At 40.6% G+C, this 15,523-nt stretch overlaps 2 protein-coding genes across 2 annotated transcripts; both read left to right on the forward strand.

Annotated features, from left to right (window-relative positions):
* The first annotated feature begins 33 nt into the window (after positions 1 to 33).
* Positions 34 to 6,914, forward strand: cyp2u1 (cytochrome P450, family 2, subfamily U, polypeptide 1). The gene is made up of 5 exons (XM_080452757.1): positions 34 to 577; positions 1,770 to 2,420; positions 2,990 to 3,151; positions 3,597 to 3,764; positions 4,284 to 6,914. Exons 1-5 carry the CDS (start codon positions 142 to 144, stop codon positions 4,463 to 4,465), a joined length of 1,599 nt encoding a protein of 532 aa, XP_080308883.1. The 5' UTR covers positions 34 to 141; the 3' UTR covers positions 4,466 to 6,914.
* A 1,701-nt stretch (positions 6,915 to 8,615) lies between these two features.
* hadh (hydroxyacyl-CoA dehydrogenase) lies at positions 8,616 to 15,191 on the forward strand. Its single transcript, XM_080450260.1, has 8 exons — positions 8,616 to 8,779; positions 9,919 to 10,047; positions 11,210 to 11,367; positions 12,275 to 12,401; positions 13,259 to 13,348; positions 13,440 to 13,512; positions 13,795 to 13,911; positions 14,707 to 15,191. Exons 1-8 carry the CDS (start codon positions 8,663 to 8,665, stop codon positions 14,823 to 14,825), a joined length of 930 nt encoding a protein of 309 aa, XP_080306386.1. The 5' UTR covers positions 8,616 to 8,662; the 3' UTR covers positions 14,826 to 15,191.
* Positions 15,192 to 15,523: the final 332 nt, after the last annotated feature.

Genomic DNA, 15,523 nt, shown 5'->3' on the forward strand with positions numbered 1-15,523 from the left:
GTACAGGAAGAACGCTTTGCCAGGGGTGGCGCATACATAACGGTGCATATCACCACGTCCTTGTCTGCTAAAGACAGAATATGGCATAACTAAATTCATAATTCAGCTGCTCATTGGTAGCAAAAGCATGCTTTTGCAATTATGGATAGAGGAACTACGATCTATCCCGCCGCTATGGCATGTAAGCTTTTTATTGCTGTTTTGGTTGTATTCTGCACTGTCTATTATTCCATGTACATCTATAAAAAACGACGCTATCTCGCAAACATCCCCCCTGGTCCGAAACCATGGCCGATTGTGGGCAACTTCGGTGGGTTTCTCGTCCCTTCTTTTGTCTGGAAGAGGTTTGGAGGAGGTCGACGGGAGCCCAACAACAAGTCAACTCCATCATCTCCTCAGGTGATTCTGATGGAACAGGCCAAGGTGTACGGTAACTTATACAGCCTGTTTGTGGGCAGTCAGCTGGTGGTTGTGCTGAACGGGTATGAAGTGATCAGGGATGCTCTGTCCAACCACGCAGAGGTGTTCTCAGACAGGCCGGATATTCCAGCCATCACCATCATGACAAAACGGAAAGGTAAGCGCTTTAATGTTTCACTATTACAATGGTTCTCAACCTGTGGATCGGGATCCCCAGGGGCGTCCCCACATGACAGCGAAGTGTCAATTCAAGACTTTTAAGACCTTTTTAATACCTCAATTATAAGAAAAGTAAAGAAAAATACCTTTTAACTGCATCAAAAGTAATCAATAAACGATACTATAAAAACTGGTCAAACATTGGCCAAATTGTCAAATAATATAAGAAAGAGGCAAAAAAAAAAAAAAAAGCCGATCTACAAGCTTGTAGATCTGCTATTTTCACAATATTTATCTGTGGAACCGAGTCAAACTAAATGTAATGCCTCAACTACTACATTCTAAGTGCTTATCAGGGTGGGGGATCCCCAGTTCAAATATGATTTTTTGGGGGGTCACAGCCCGAAAAGGTTGAGAACCACTGCACTATTACACACACATGTACGATTTATTAATGATCTCAGCCAGTGCCACTGTGCAGCCCCATTACTACTAGTAAACGGAGCAGCATAGGGCTAGCTCTGGTCCAGAGCTAATACGCAGGAGTCCAAAGGGGATGCAAGTTCACAGCAATCAATGTAAATAGAGTTCACAAATAGACCGAGGTGAACTACTTTATATACAGTTTAGTTTAGTCCAGTGGTTCCCAATAGGGGCCAGGCACCAGATAAATCTGATCGGTTGTTATTGTGAGATTATTGGGTATATTACATTTTTGGACTTTTTCTCAAATCTTAGATTTTAGTTGGATCATTTGAAAATGTATTGAAATTAAACCATATTAGAAGTTTAAATGGAAAAATCACTTGGAGCTGTTAACAACTGAAATGTGACCAAACGACGTTGCTTAAATATTAACATCAAAAGCCAAAAAGGTTTGAAACCACTGGATTAATCTTTAACAATGTGTTGTATTTTAAAACTTGTTATATTATCTATTTTGTCAATTCTATATCTGAAAAGTAACTACTAGTTAAATTAATGTATCGTAGTAAAAAGTAGCCTACAAGATTTCCCTTTGAAATGTAGTGGAAATGCTCAAGCAAAGTCATTCAAAATTGTACAGTACAGTACTTAAAATGAAGTATTTTAATTTCCTAAATACTGCAGAGAGATAAATCATAATCAGACAAACCATTACCACCAAAACTAAACAAAATCTAATTTCCCTTTTTGTTTTGGACATTAAGGTATAGTCTTTGCACCATATGGTCCAGTGTGGAGAAAGCAGCGCAAGTTCTGCCACAGCACTCTTCGAACCTTCGGCCTGGGAAAGCTGAGCTTAGAACCCTGCGTCCTGGAGGGCCTGGCTGTAGTCAAAGAGGAACTGCTGAGACTCAGTGAGGAGTCAGGGGGCCGCGGAATCGACCCCAGCCCTCTGGTTAGCAACGCTGTGTCCAATGTCATTTGCTCGCTAAGTCTTGGTCAACGCTTCCACCACGAGGACCGCGAGTTCCGCACACTGCTGGACCTGATGGCACGTGGGCTGGAGATCAGCGTCAACAGCCCCGCAGTACTCATCAATGTTTTCCCACCATTGTACCATCTTCCCTGTGGGGTTTTCAAGGAGCTCCGGCAGGTAGAAGGGGACATAACAGTGTTTCTGAAGAGGATTATTGCCAGGCATAGGGCAACGTTGGATCCTGGTAACCCCAGAGATCTTATAGATATGTACTTGATAGAGATGTTGGCTCAGCAAGCCAATGGAGAGATGGACAGCAGTTTTTCAGAAGACTACCTTTTTTATATAATAGGTGATTTCTTCATCGCAGGTACTGACACCACCTCCAATTCATTCCTGTGGATCCTGCTCTATATGGTTTTATACCCGGATGTACAAGGTAATTAGTAGCCATAGGCCCATTCATTTCATCCTTGTTTGCATTCTAGTTCTAAAACTAAATCCTTTTTAGGTAGGGATGTAACGATTCACTCAACCCACAATTCAATGTTTTTTTTTCACAAAGTGAGACTCCAGACAAATTATGATTATTTAAATTAGTTCTCAGACAAAAACTAGAAAATACATGTATTTTATTTCTTATCTTTTCTGTATCACATTAAAGAATGGTTCAGGTTATGGTTAATGTATACTCTGTAAATAAAGGATCTACAAGCTTGTAGATTGCCATTTTCAGGCTTGTCAGACCATGCATATACCGTTCTTTTTGGTGACACCAGTCATTACAGCGATCTGTTATAACTGCGTTTCCCAGAAGTCCGTTTGAAATCAAACCAAAACAAACTTGTGGTTTGTTGCACTGCTGCATTCACAACTTTACTGCCAAAGCCTAATTTATACTAAGGAGTAAGACGTGCGTGTGATAAACATATAGGATAAAAGTAGTAAGCTGGTACTCCTTGGTGCTTGATTGCTTACTGTGTTTAATTCTAACCGTTGTGATTCCAGAGAAGGTCCAGGCAGAGATTGACGAGGTGGTTGGGAGAGATCGGGGCCCTTCGCTCACTGACAAGGGCCTTCTACCCTTCACTGAGGCCACCATCATGGAGGTACAGAGGATGACGGTAGTGGTTCCACTGGCTATTCCTCACATGGCCTCGGAAACCATAGGTAAGATTTAACCTACCTCTAATGTTGACTGGACATGCTATTTTCCCGCAACTTCCTACATGATGAACATCATAAAGGTCCATACCATACCATACGAAATAATGTTTCCACAAGAGCTACGTAACAGTACATACGTCATTGTGTTGAAAACATTTTGGCATCTGGTCACTGGGGGTTTAATGCACACAATTGCTGCAAAGATTTTACATGCTCTGATTAAAAAGGCAGCTTGTATATTGGCTATATATCAGTGTTCATTTTCTTCACGAGTTGGTGTAAAAGGCCCATAAACCATTGTGCCTTAAGGACAATACAGAGCTGAAGTTTGTCATGTAACAATATCTGTGATAGTCTATAATTACATTGATCTTGTAATTTCACTTGTGTCTGATTAGGTCAAGCAATGCCCTTGTTAATTTATTGTCCTATATTTGTATTTTGTCAGTTTTCAGAGGCTACACCATTCCCAAGGGGACGGTCATTATCCCCAACTTGTGGTCTGTCCACAGAGATCCAACTATGTGGGAGAACCCAGACGAGTTCAACCCTGCACGCTTTCTGGACAATGAAGGGAGGTTGCAGAGGAAAGAGTGCTTCATGCCATTTGGGATTGGTAGGTCATATTGTTTACAAGTGAACCAGTTAAAACCTCATAGGGCTCAGACATGGGTACAGGAATTCATTTGTATATTATTGGGTACAGTTACATTTTAAGCATAATAGTGACAATATAATCCATGGTCACGAGTACAACAGCAGAATGGGCTTTGGGTCCTTGATCAACAACATACCAACCAAGTACAAGGGTTAACCTAGTTCTTGGCAACGTTCCTATTCTAAGTTCTACGTTCCTAAGTAAATAGTGGACAATAAATCAGGCATTAATAAACATTAGGCATTTGCCGAGATGGACTCAGTGATGCCATGTGTGTTTGTTTAACTTTTTAAACTTCTTCTTAACTGTGTTTAGCTGACCTTTGATCTGAATTTATTAATTTCACTGTTTTATTATTATTGTTTTTTTTTTGTTCTTTGTTTTTAACATGTAGCACTTTGAGATTTGGTTCACATATGAAGTGCTTTACAAATAAAATGTATTATTATTATTATTCTGTTCTATTCTGTCCCTCAGGTCGCAGGGTTTGTATGGGCGAACAGCTGGCTAAGATGGAGCTGTTTCTGATGTTCACCACCCTGATGCAGGCCTTCACCTTCAAGCTGCCAGAGGGGCAGGCTCCTCCCTCAATGCATGGTCGGTTTGGCCTGACCTTGGCTCCCTGCCCATTCAGAGTGTGTGTGAAACCTCGTACCTGAGGCTCCCAATCACTGTAAGGGGCTTAATTGGAAATAATTCCTAAGCACCCAGAAAATCCCAGTGATTCTTCTTTTAGGCATAGGAGTCAATATTTAGCAAAGACCCCTATCTGATTTTAGGAGAGCTCGAAAGTTGTCCCAAATTGGGTCCTTCTGTGACCCTGGTTCCCAGCTTGACAACAAGCTTATTGTATATATTTATATATAAATTATATATTAAATATATATTTTATATTTAAAAAAACACCAACAACTAACTAACGTAGGATTAATCAATAGCTCAATATAAATAATAAAGGCGAGATAAATTCTCAAAAAGGTGTTATAAACATCTATGCAAAATATAACAGGGCCCTTGAACGGGGGCCCCTCAGCTCTCCCCAGCAAAGTGCCCACCCCATCCCACTTTTCCTCACTGCATCCCTCCTAATTATATTCCAGCAACTCTCAGTCAACAGATTTTGAATGAGTAGCTCATGAATGTAAATAACTGGAGTTTGGGAGGAAGGACTACACTTGACCACGCCATGCCTAAACCACTCCCAACCGCCAATTCCAAGTTCCACAAATAATGACAGGAACTACTCCCATTTAATGGTTCAGCCTTTCCCATCCCTACTCAACCCTGTCTCTCCCCGATTTCTCCTCCCTTTCTTTCTCTCCCGCTCTGGGTTCCTCACTTGGGGGCCCGGTCTCTGCTTACGTGTATGGAGAGACTACCAGGACTCCAGAGTCAACCCCCATCTCACTTTAACCAAGCTGACCAACCAATCTCGAATCCAGCTTTAGACCAGTGTATCGATCGGTTTTCCCAAAATACATATCTACCTCATAAACGGCCTCGATAATCTATCTAAAGTAATCAAGTTGTGGTCCTAGCGTCATGAAAACAATATGATCATGATTTCAATTTTGCGACTGAGTGTTGTAAAACCGTGATTTTATTCATTCTCAAAAGAGAACTACCAGTCCTTGCTGTAAGCAGTTGTCGCAGTCCAACTCTAAGGCAGGAGTATTTTTTGTACTATTCAATTTTTTTGAACAATACCTGTGAATGTTTCTGAGATGTTTGACGTATAAGGGCTCAGGGCCATATTATGAAGTGCTTCAGAGTAGGATACATAGCTGACAATTCTCAAAAGTATGCAAATTTGGTCCTACTTTTAGGCATAGGAGCACGTTATCAATATTACTTTCTTAGGAAAGAGTTGCTATCTAATCAGAATTTAGGAGAGCTTGAGAGCTGTAGTCTACTGACATGTTCCCAGAAGATGCGCATTGCACACACATTTTGGGGAAGGAGAGATGTGTTGCATGGGAAAGCTTGACAACTACAAGCTTAGTAAAAGCTATCGTTTAGATAGAAATTGAATAATTTTTATGACTGATCGTGATCTTGTACAGCAGGGGTGATGTTTTTTGTAAGTGTCAATATGATGTCACGATTACATATTGTTTACCTTATAATCCATTGGAATGATAGGCTCGTTATATAACAGGCATAGTATAATGTATATAGTATGTAATGGACAGTCGCATATTCATTGTAAAGCATGTTATAACATGCACACACTGACGGTACACCTCTAGAGCAGTGTTTACGCAGTCTACCCAGAAAGTGGACAAAGAGCCTTCATGATTGCAATGAAATTGCGCATCTTAATACAGTGTTCAGAGTTCATTTTTAGGGCTTTTTAATGAAGTGAAAAGATTATAACATGTTAGTGTACAACAATCAAAAGTTGTACACTAACACTTATTTTTATTGGAAGGTTAATAGGAAGGAAGAATCGAGAGTGACTGTTTTAGGAAGAGTCTCTTGTCCCACGATGAGGTAGGAATATTTTAGTCCTAGTAAGATTTTTAGCACGAATCTTAGGAGTGATTCTGAGACGCTTGATGAATATTGGCCCTGAACCCATCTCCACATCCATCAGGCTCACAGAGGCATTATAAAATCTCAGAGGCCATGACATACCATTTATATTGGTCAAAGATATGGCTCCAAATGAGCAACAGAGGCATTAAGAAAAGAAATCTGACCAAATCAATCATCAATAATTGTCATTAATAATTGTGTGATACAATATAAAGCAAAAAGAATCATGATTATCATTTTAGCTAAACAGTCATGCAGTTCTAATGGCCCATGCACACCAAACTGAGTTGTCCTGACTACTACAGAGAGACTATACGTCGGGAGATAACTCGGTTGAAAAAGTTCCTTTGTGCACACTCTACACACCACACAGACAGTCAGCTGATGGCGCTGTTGTGTGTTGTGCGCCTACGTTTGTACCTCACCTACTCTGAAGAGAAGGTAGATAAGGAGGAATTTGTTTGTTGCCCATACCTAATACTTGAAAGAAAACAAGCAAATGTATTTAAAAAGAATTTGTCGTATTCAATCATTTTACTGATTTTCCTGACACAGAACATAATATTAATTTCCGAATGGATTTAATGGAATTAAGGATGTTGACTGATTAACCAACTGTGGCTATCATTTCAAGTCTCACTTCAATATTTATTTATGGTTAGATTAGGTTATTGTCAGGCTGTCAATAAAACAGGCTATCTTCATATTTGTTGTTATTTTTTCTGTCGGGGGGGGGGGGGGGTCTTTTTTATTTTGCATACACAGCATCCTGAGTCCTGAATGTTAATTTAACTTGTGTACTAGGGAGGGACCATTCTTACACTAATACACTAATAAGGATCTTCCTGTGTATTTGAATATAGCAGTGATAGACCTGTGGGTCGGGATCCCCCACATGATTTTTTGGGGGGTACCCAGATGACAGTGAAGTGACAATTTAAGGAATTGTAAGACCTTTTTAATACCACAAAAAGAAAAAGACCATTACTGCATCAAATGTAATAAACAAACTATAAAAACTGGTCAAACGTTAATTGGTCAAATAATATAACGACTCGCAACACGAGGCGTTGTGGGCTTGTAGATCTGCTATTTTCACAATATTTATCTGTGGATCCGAGTCAAACAAAATTGAATGCCCCAATTCCTTCATTCCAAGTGCTTATCAGCGTGGGGGGGTCCCCAGTTCAAATATGTTTTTTGGGGGGGGTTAAGGCCTGAAAAGGTAGTCAAATACTCTGATTTGAGTAAAGGTGAAGTGAACAGTACTGTTACTTCACTACAAAATATACCCGTTGTCTCTTAAAACCTTTCACCTACAGTACAAAAATAAAGTGTGTCAGGGGTCATAGAATTGTCTCCTGCATGATCATGGTTTGTGAACGCTGACCTTCTTGTAGGGTAGATCCCATTGCTCGGAGGGGATGTCGAGTTTAGTGGCTAGTTGGTTGCCAGGCAACCTCAATTGATAAATGATTCATACAAAAACAGCCAATATAACATTTACAATTGTATAATAATACAAATTCAGTTGATTACTAACTACACCCAAAACATAATCGACAGACCATTATGTAATAATAATCTAGGCCTACTATATATTGAGTCAGTGGAGGAGGTCGTTTACCAGCCTTTTTGTTTCATAATTACTAAACGTGGAGGTAGGTAGTATTCGTTAAATAGTCATCTCTCAGATTTCAGTATGGTCATCTTTATCATTACAATGAATTCAATAAAACTAATTAGCTCCTATGTTTACAAACAGAGTTTTACAACTAGCCTATCACAGCGTGACCGGCAGCGTTGCCAGGTCCGCTTATTATAAGCGACTTTGGGCTCGTTTTCCTGTAAAGTTGCTGGTAAATATTGGTAGTTGCGGGGATGCGTTTTTTTTGGCCTTTTTTCTAAAGTGTAGTTGCTTATTTGGCCTTGTTTCCTAATGTTGTTTAAACCAGTGGTTCTCAAACATTTTCATGTCATGGACCCCCAAATGAATATGTCCACGTACTTATCCCCATCTGAAAACATCAGATTTGTGTTGTTAAAATGTTTCAAATATTTCAAATAGCATTTTTCCCCCCCAAGATTTTGGCTAATTTCAAATAGCCGATGTATTGTATACTGTAGGTTTAAAGTGCTCATGTGTTAGTCGCTTCTTTGGGCTTATTTACATAGACCTGGTTGCTTATTATTCTCGCAAAATCTGGCAACGCTGGAGACCGGCCGTCACCCCAGGCGATGGGATACATTACACTAGTCGTTGCACCAGCAGCTGCAGCAGCTACAGACGACAGTCAGTCACATTACTTCTTTAAATCATGGCGTTTGTCACTCACCATTTATCCAGAGGGTTCTCCTCTTCAGCCGTCAGAAATGTGGTCATAAAGAACATTACTATTATTGGAGGTGGACAAATGGGTGCGGGAATTGCTCAGGTAATGTTTGCCAGCGTGCGCTGTTGGTACGTGCTAAAGTTAAACTAGCTAAACATTAGCTGCTGCTGAGAAGCCTTGAACTGCAAGTTTAGCAACACCTTCTAAAAGCAGTGAAGGCAAGATTGTAACGCAAACGCAAAGTATATAACTTAAGACAAATAATAGCCTTGGACCAAGACTGTCATAGATGTATTTGATCGATTTTTACATGTGCATATCTATGATAGTCTTGGGCTGCACCCCCCAGGGTTTCCTGGGCTTTCACAAGTAAATCCCGTATTTCTTGGACCATATACAAGTGCAAAATAGAAGGTGCTTACCCGGTTGCCCTAAATGTTAACTCGGCATTCGGAGTATGTGTGTAATGTATTAGTCCGTATTTTTCAATAGATATGTGTTTTAATCCCGTCTGCGTCTGAACGCCATTTCCCCCCTAGTTTACTTCCGGTTTACATTGAGTGTAATACTGGCTTTCACCGTATGCGCCCCGTCACTACCGCCCATTGAGGAATACAGGGAACATTCCGACAGAATCCGACACAGACGGGATTAAAACGCATATCTATTAAAAAATGCGGTCTAATACATTGCATACAGGTTCCGAATGCCGAGTTAACATCCGTGGCTACGGGGTCAGCACTTCATATGTTTTTTTTGTACATGTGCGGAGAAGTACGGGCTTTCCGCGCGGATGTCCAGTGACAATTGGGGGTAGAGACCAAGACTATTGTAGTTACGAAAGTAAAGTTAGACTCGATAAAATCTATGATCGTCTTGATCTAACCTCACTCCGTCAAATGGAAGAAGCTTGCGACACACATTTTGTTTCACAGCACCAAATGCAAATGAGATTTCCGGAGGGAGGGGGGGTTTACCAGGCTAGTCTTGATCCAAGGCTAGACAAATAACACTTCCTAATGAAGTGCATGCACTTTATTAATTGCATGCATGCCTTGTATTTAGTGACAACTAGTTGTCATTTATCATTCATTACCATTAACTCTTCGTGCACACCAACACATCTATGCTTTTAAAATGGTCAGAATTATTTGAAATTCGAGCTTGCCAATTTGACAAATGAAGGCAAAAGCGGTGGATTGTTAATTAGGCTTCATCGCTGTCAATGTGTTTTTTGACAGGTTGCTGCAGCCACTGGCCACACTGTGACGCTGGTCGACCAGGTTGAAGACATCCTGAAGAAATCTGTGGCAGGAATTGAGGGAAGTCTGAAGAGAGTGGTGAAGAAAAAGTTTGCTGATAAGCCAGAGGTCAGTATTATGGTCACTCAACACTTCCTTCTTGAGCAAAAAATAAATTTAAAAAGGTTATTAGTTGAGAAATGTAAAGCTGTTTTTTCCTCTTCCTTTCTTAATTAGAAAGAATGTTCAGATTTTCTCCCTGTGGTTAAATCCTTGAGTTTACTAATGCCAGGGAAGGAATTGTTGTACTGTATAGAGAAAACCATATGTCACCACGATTTTTGATTGATTGAATACTTTATTAGACAGAATTGTAAACAGCACAAGGTACAGTCAGACATTTACTGTAGGCTAGAAAGATTACACAAAAAAGTCCAGGGGACTTGTTTCCATTGTGGTCCTATGTATTCAATTAATCTCAACATGGCAAAAAGAAAATAACACAATACTTATCAACAAATACAAAACTTAAAAGAAAAAGGAAAATGTTGGCAGAGAATGACACCACCTTTCTATGTGGACCTTGTATCACTGTATCCCATTTGAGCCTTTATATATATATATATATATTACAGGGAAATTGGCATTCCAGGGAATTTGAAAGGGGAGCGCTTGTTTTCACCGCCCCCCAGGCAATTCTGTAGACCCAATGCTAGAGGGCAATGCAAGCCAGACATGAGCCCCACACCACACACGCATGCACACACGCACAAACGAGCACACACACACGCATGCGCACACACGCGCGCGCACACACCCGCGAACAGCCTTATTCCAATGCATTTGAAACACAAGGGGGCGGGGCTGGCGGGCTATGTTAGTGCAGTAAGTGGCAGTTGGGGCAAACGCAGTCCCCACAACATCATTTACGATTCTGTGCCTATCGGTACATAACTCGGACGGCGCTTAGTCGACTAGCAGACCATCGGCCGGTCGACGCGGGCACTCGCGCCTGGAGGCGCTCGGGCGCGACTCCTCGGCCTCAAGGTCTGCTGAGTCGGCGCGCCTCCGTCATGGTCCAAAACTATACTTTATCGGCGAAAAAAAGTAGTCTGCGGTTGTTTGAAAAAGTAATGTCCCAAGCGGGTGTCAAACCCAGACTCCCAGTGGTAGTGGATGGGGAGTCCAATCTTTTCTTTTTTCTTAACATGCCAGATACATAGTTTTCATACACCCCACTTATGGGTACTAGCATGATAATGAGAACCACTTTGTCTGTGGTTTGTTTCAGGCAGGCGCAGCGTTCATCCAGAATGTAATGAAGAACGTGTCCATCTCAACAGACGCTGCATCTGCAGTTCAAAGTACAGACCTGGTGCTGGAAGCCATTGTAGAAAACCTCAAAATCAAACAGGGTCTGTTTGGTGGGCTGGACAAAGTGGCCCCATCGTAAGTCTCCCATTTTTATTACATTAATAAACAATGAGGTTTTTTGTACACCTGTGAAAAAGTAAGGCCACTGATGCAAACGGTAGGAGAAGAATAGAAGGAGCTTGTAGTACGCAGATCACCTTCCTGACACAGTCCCCTGCTTGTTCAATTAATTTAATCAAAATGTACCTATTCATTGGCTAGATCCATAAATGTGGTCAGCACCTAATGTTTTGGAAGCAACATATGAATGTTAACGTTCACTTAAAAGTGGTAGCAAGCAGCAACCATGTTGTTTGGATTGCTAGGACTAAATCCCAACAGTGCCTTTTTCCTATGACTCCCATGTGTCGTTTCCCTCGTTGGCTCATTTACATTGTTAATATGCCTGTAAATGTGGTGAATACGTCTTTATAATGTCACTTGAAATCCCCAGACGACATTAGACTGTTATTTTTTCTATTTCATGTGTTATATTGTTAGCTATTCATTGTCAATGCAGTACAGTCAGTGTTGAAGATGAGAAGGCATCACTAGGGGCTGACACTTCTCACGTCATTCTGTGGCTCATGGGAACAGAAGATCACCTTCACCTTGTTGTCTCATCTCCTTTCCGTTGGATCTGCTGTCTTTTTTGTGTAAACTGGACAGCTCGTGGCTATTTCTGTTCGAAGCCCTTTTATGTAAAAAAAACAAAACATTTATTTTAGAATACATTTGGACTTCAAATGGCATTTCTGATCTGTTGTGCAAAAGAATCTTCATGGTGAGACTATGGTGGCCTTCAGATAGCAGACTGAAATAGAAAGCATTAAGAGGCAGAAATCTATTGATGATTAACTTCTGTTGTGTGTGTGTGTGTGTGTGTGTGTGTGTGTGTGTGTGTGTGTGTGTGTGCGCGCGCTCGTGCCTTTCCTGTTTTTAGTCACACCATCTTTGCCAGTAACACATCTTCTCTGCCCATCGCTGACATCGCTAGTGCCACCGGTAGACTTGACAGGTTTGGTGGCCTGCACTTCTTCAACCCTGTCCCGGTGATGAAGCTTGTAGAGGTACTGTAGGCCTATATATATATATATCTATATATATATATATATATATATATATACTGTATATATGGACGTTTTCACAGCTTTTGATGTCTCTGCTCAGTTTGTATAGATAACACGGAGAAGACAATTCTGACATCAAGAGAGTTGTCGTGTTCAAATGACTAGAGGATTTATGATTACCCATACACAACTTGTTCTGTCAAAAAGGGATACATTGTATACAAAAACAGCTACAATAGACCGCCGAAGTCTGACGTCATTTACACATCCTTTGTTTGTCTACCTGGTTCGCAGTTTTCCACCCCCGTTCTGAATCCCATAGACGTATTTAATATCGCGTCAAATAAGAACTGTGTTCCAAAAATAAACAAATGACCACGGCGGGTTGACTCTTATGGATATGAAGCATCAACTGACGGTGAGAAAACGCTAATGTTACTTCCGCCAAATGAGTTACATTTTCGCCAGAAACAGACTGTATCAAATATAAGTGACTGACTATCATAAACTATACAGAACCTCCTCCCTGACAATAACGCCGACACGCGGTGTTTATTTTTGGACCACAATTCTTATATGAGACGATTCTAAGATGACCCAATGTTATTCTCCATAGAGAAATTACTTCCGCAAACCTGGGGATGAACGAGTGACGTCAGGACTTCGGTGCTCTATATGTTCATATGTATTCTAAATCATAATATAATCATAATATTGCAGGAAAAATGAGGATTATAGTCTGTCTCTGTATAGGACACCAAACTCAATATCAAAAGTAGAATGATTGATTCCAGCCGCAGCCAATACGGATTCACTTTCTTCCGAGTCTGTTTCATCAAAGTCTGCATCTTCCACAGGTCATCGCAACTCCATCAACAAGCCAAGAAACGTTTGATTCCCTCCTGAACTTCAGTAAAGCACTTGGAAAGACACCTGTGTCCTGCAAAGTATGGTTGTCTTGGTTATTCCAACATGTTTAAGTGATTCTTTCAAATGGTTATTTGAATAGTCTTAACTCCTTGTCACTCTGTCTTTCAGGATACTCCTGGATTCATTGTAAATCGCCTCCTTGTTCCCTACATGATGGAGGCCATCCGCTTGACTGAGAAAGGTACGGTATGGTCTTTACAACTGTCATAAATGTGCATGTTAGTTAAATTAGTTATTCATAGACACAAAACCCCTTTAAAATCGAGCAGCATTGAATCTCAACCATTGTGCCATTACACTTAAAACCTCTGCTGTGGTTGAAAATAGTAAGACACTGAAATCAGTATGTGTGAATTGATGAAATACAGTATAATTGCTCTCTGCAATCTGATCTTATCTATTAGAATAGAAGAGTCCTGTTCCCTGCAGCATTCCAAAGCTTGTTTCCATTGTCTCCCTGCAGGTCATGGATCCAAAGAAGACATTGACATTGCTATGAAGCTTGGTGCTGGATATCCCATGGGTCCGTTTGAGCTGCTGGACTACGTAGGACTGGACACGGCCAAGTTCATCATGGATGGTGAGCAGAACCTTTTTAAAATGACCTGAATATTTTGACTTAAACAAAGTTATTTTGAGCGGGCAGCTGCCAGTCAGTGGAAGAACCTCTTTCTAACCTTTAACCTCACTGAGGCTTTTTTTCCCGGCTGGAAACGCCACGCTTCTAAATGCCAGAGTTGAAAATATTTCAGCTCAAGCTTCAAGCAAATAAAAATGCCACACGTGAACATGCCAGCACAAAATAAATGCTCAGTGCCACGCCACACTGCTGGTGTTTCCAAAAACGTGGCGCTCCCACTGTAAACGAAGAAACAGGATTTTGAGAGATTTTGTGAACGGTAATACTGTACATCCATGGAACGAAACAGTAAATATTGTAAACAAGACGTTGGTTCAGTGTTACTGCTACATGTGGACCTAGGTGTATGTTTATCAAGTATTTTACAATTGGATACTTGATAAACATAGGGAACAATAGTACACCAACATAGGATGTTGTGCACTAGTGTAGTGTACTATGTATGTCTTGTAAAGCCAGTGTTCTTGTGGTGGGTTGTCTTTTTATTAGGCCCACCTTTTTTTAATCCATGCAGTACCGCTGCTGTTACAAACTTGCAAACCAATCCATGGCGCTGCAGATGTGTAGAAAGTCCTCAATCGGCCCTCAGATTTGGACTTAATATGATTTTGAAGTGAGACGGTCCTAGATTGAAATCAGAAGCGGAATCCCAAATCCACCTAGAGTTCACCACATTTCAATACTACTTGTAAAGATTCAAAGCAAAATAAACCTAAATCCTCATGTCATTTTCAGGCTGGAGTGCCATGGACCCAGGAAACCCACTCTTTGCCCCCAGTGAGATGCTGAACAAGCTGGTTGCAGAGGGCAAATATGGCAAAAAGACAGGAGAAGGCTTCTACAAGTACAAATAACTAGTACCAGCAACTCTTCTAACAATGCTGCTAGACTCCTGCTATAAAGCCTCACCCAGTAAATGACCACAACCTGAACATAGGTGAAGTGGTCATTGGGAAATCCTGTTGAAATTCAGGAAAACAAGCTATCGGCCAAGGACTTATCAAAAGCATGATAAAGAAAGCATTGGGTCATCATGACGACACTACTGTATGATTATGCTAGAGCTTAACCTGCGTGCCTTCTAAAGAAAATAAACATATAAACATATTTCTTCCTTGGTTCTGGTTAGACTATTGTGCATTTTACTCTGTCTTGAATGTCATCTTTAAATGTGGTTTGTATCAAAGAGACTAGTAATAAATATTTTCTTTCAAATGCTTTACACTGTTCTCATTCTTATAATTGTTTAATGCTGGCAGACTTGGTGTTAAGGACATTAGTTAAGTTTAACCTACTAAATCAATGCAGTTATGTTTTCCTACCCGTTGCCTGACTTAATCCACCCTGCAAAAGCAATGATCACTAGGTTATGGATAGATTAAAATATTCATAAAATGTGTACAGTTAGGATCCACCTTTTGGTGGCACTGCAGAGTCTGCAGACATTCAATTATTTTTCTCATTTCTAATATTCACAGTGCTTAGAGCAATATTTCCAGCCAGTATTTAGGAGCTTCTATGATACCAATGTATCTGACATGACTTATAATGT

Source organism: Gymnoscopelus braueri, assembly GCF_963280865.1.
Source record: "Gymnoscopelus braueri genome assembly, chromosome: 2".
Classification (NCBI taxonomy): Eukaryota; Metazoa; Chordata; class Actinopteri; order Myctophiformes; family Myctophidae; genus Gymnoscopelus; species Gymnoscopelus braueri.

What these genes read in the sequence shown, in the direction of transcription:
- hadh (XM_080450260.1), top strand. Translation starts at nt 8,663, where the DNA reads ATGGCGTTTGTCACTCACCATTTATCCAGAGGGTTCTCCTCTTCAGCC. An exon ending in CTGGACAAAGTGGCCCCATC is followed by an intron (nt 11,368 to 12,274) that starts GTAAGTCTCCCA and finishes TCCTGTTTTTAG; the next exon opens with TCACACCATCTTTGCCAGTA. An exon ending in CGGTGATGAAGCTTGTAGAG is followed by an intron (nt 12,402 to 13,258) that starts GTACTGTAGGCC and finishes CATCTTCCACAG; the next exon opens with GTCATCGCAACTCCATCAAC.
- cyp2u1 (XM_080452757.1), top strand. Translation starts at nt 142, where the DNA reads ATGGATAGAGGAACTACGATCTATCCCGCCGCTATGGCATGTAAGCTT. An exon ending in CATGGCCTCGGAAACCATAG is followed by an intron (nt 3,152 to 3,596) that starts GTAAGATTTAAC and finishes GTATTTTGTCAG; the next exon opens with TTTTCAGAGGCTACACCATT. An exon ending in CTTCATGCCATTTGGGATTG is followed by an intron (nt 3,765 to 4,283) that starts GTAGGTCATATT and finishes TCTGTCCCTCAG; the next exon opens with GTCGCAGGGTTTGTATGGGC.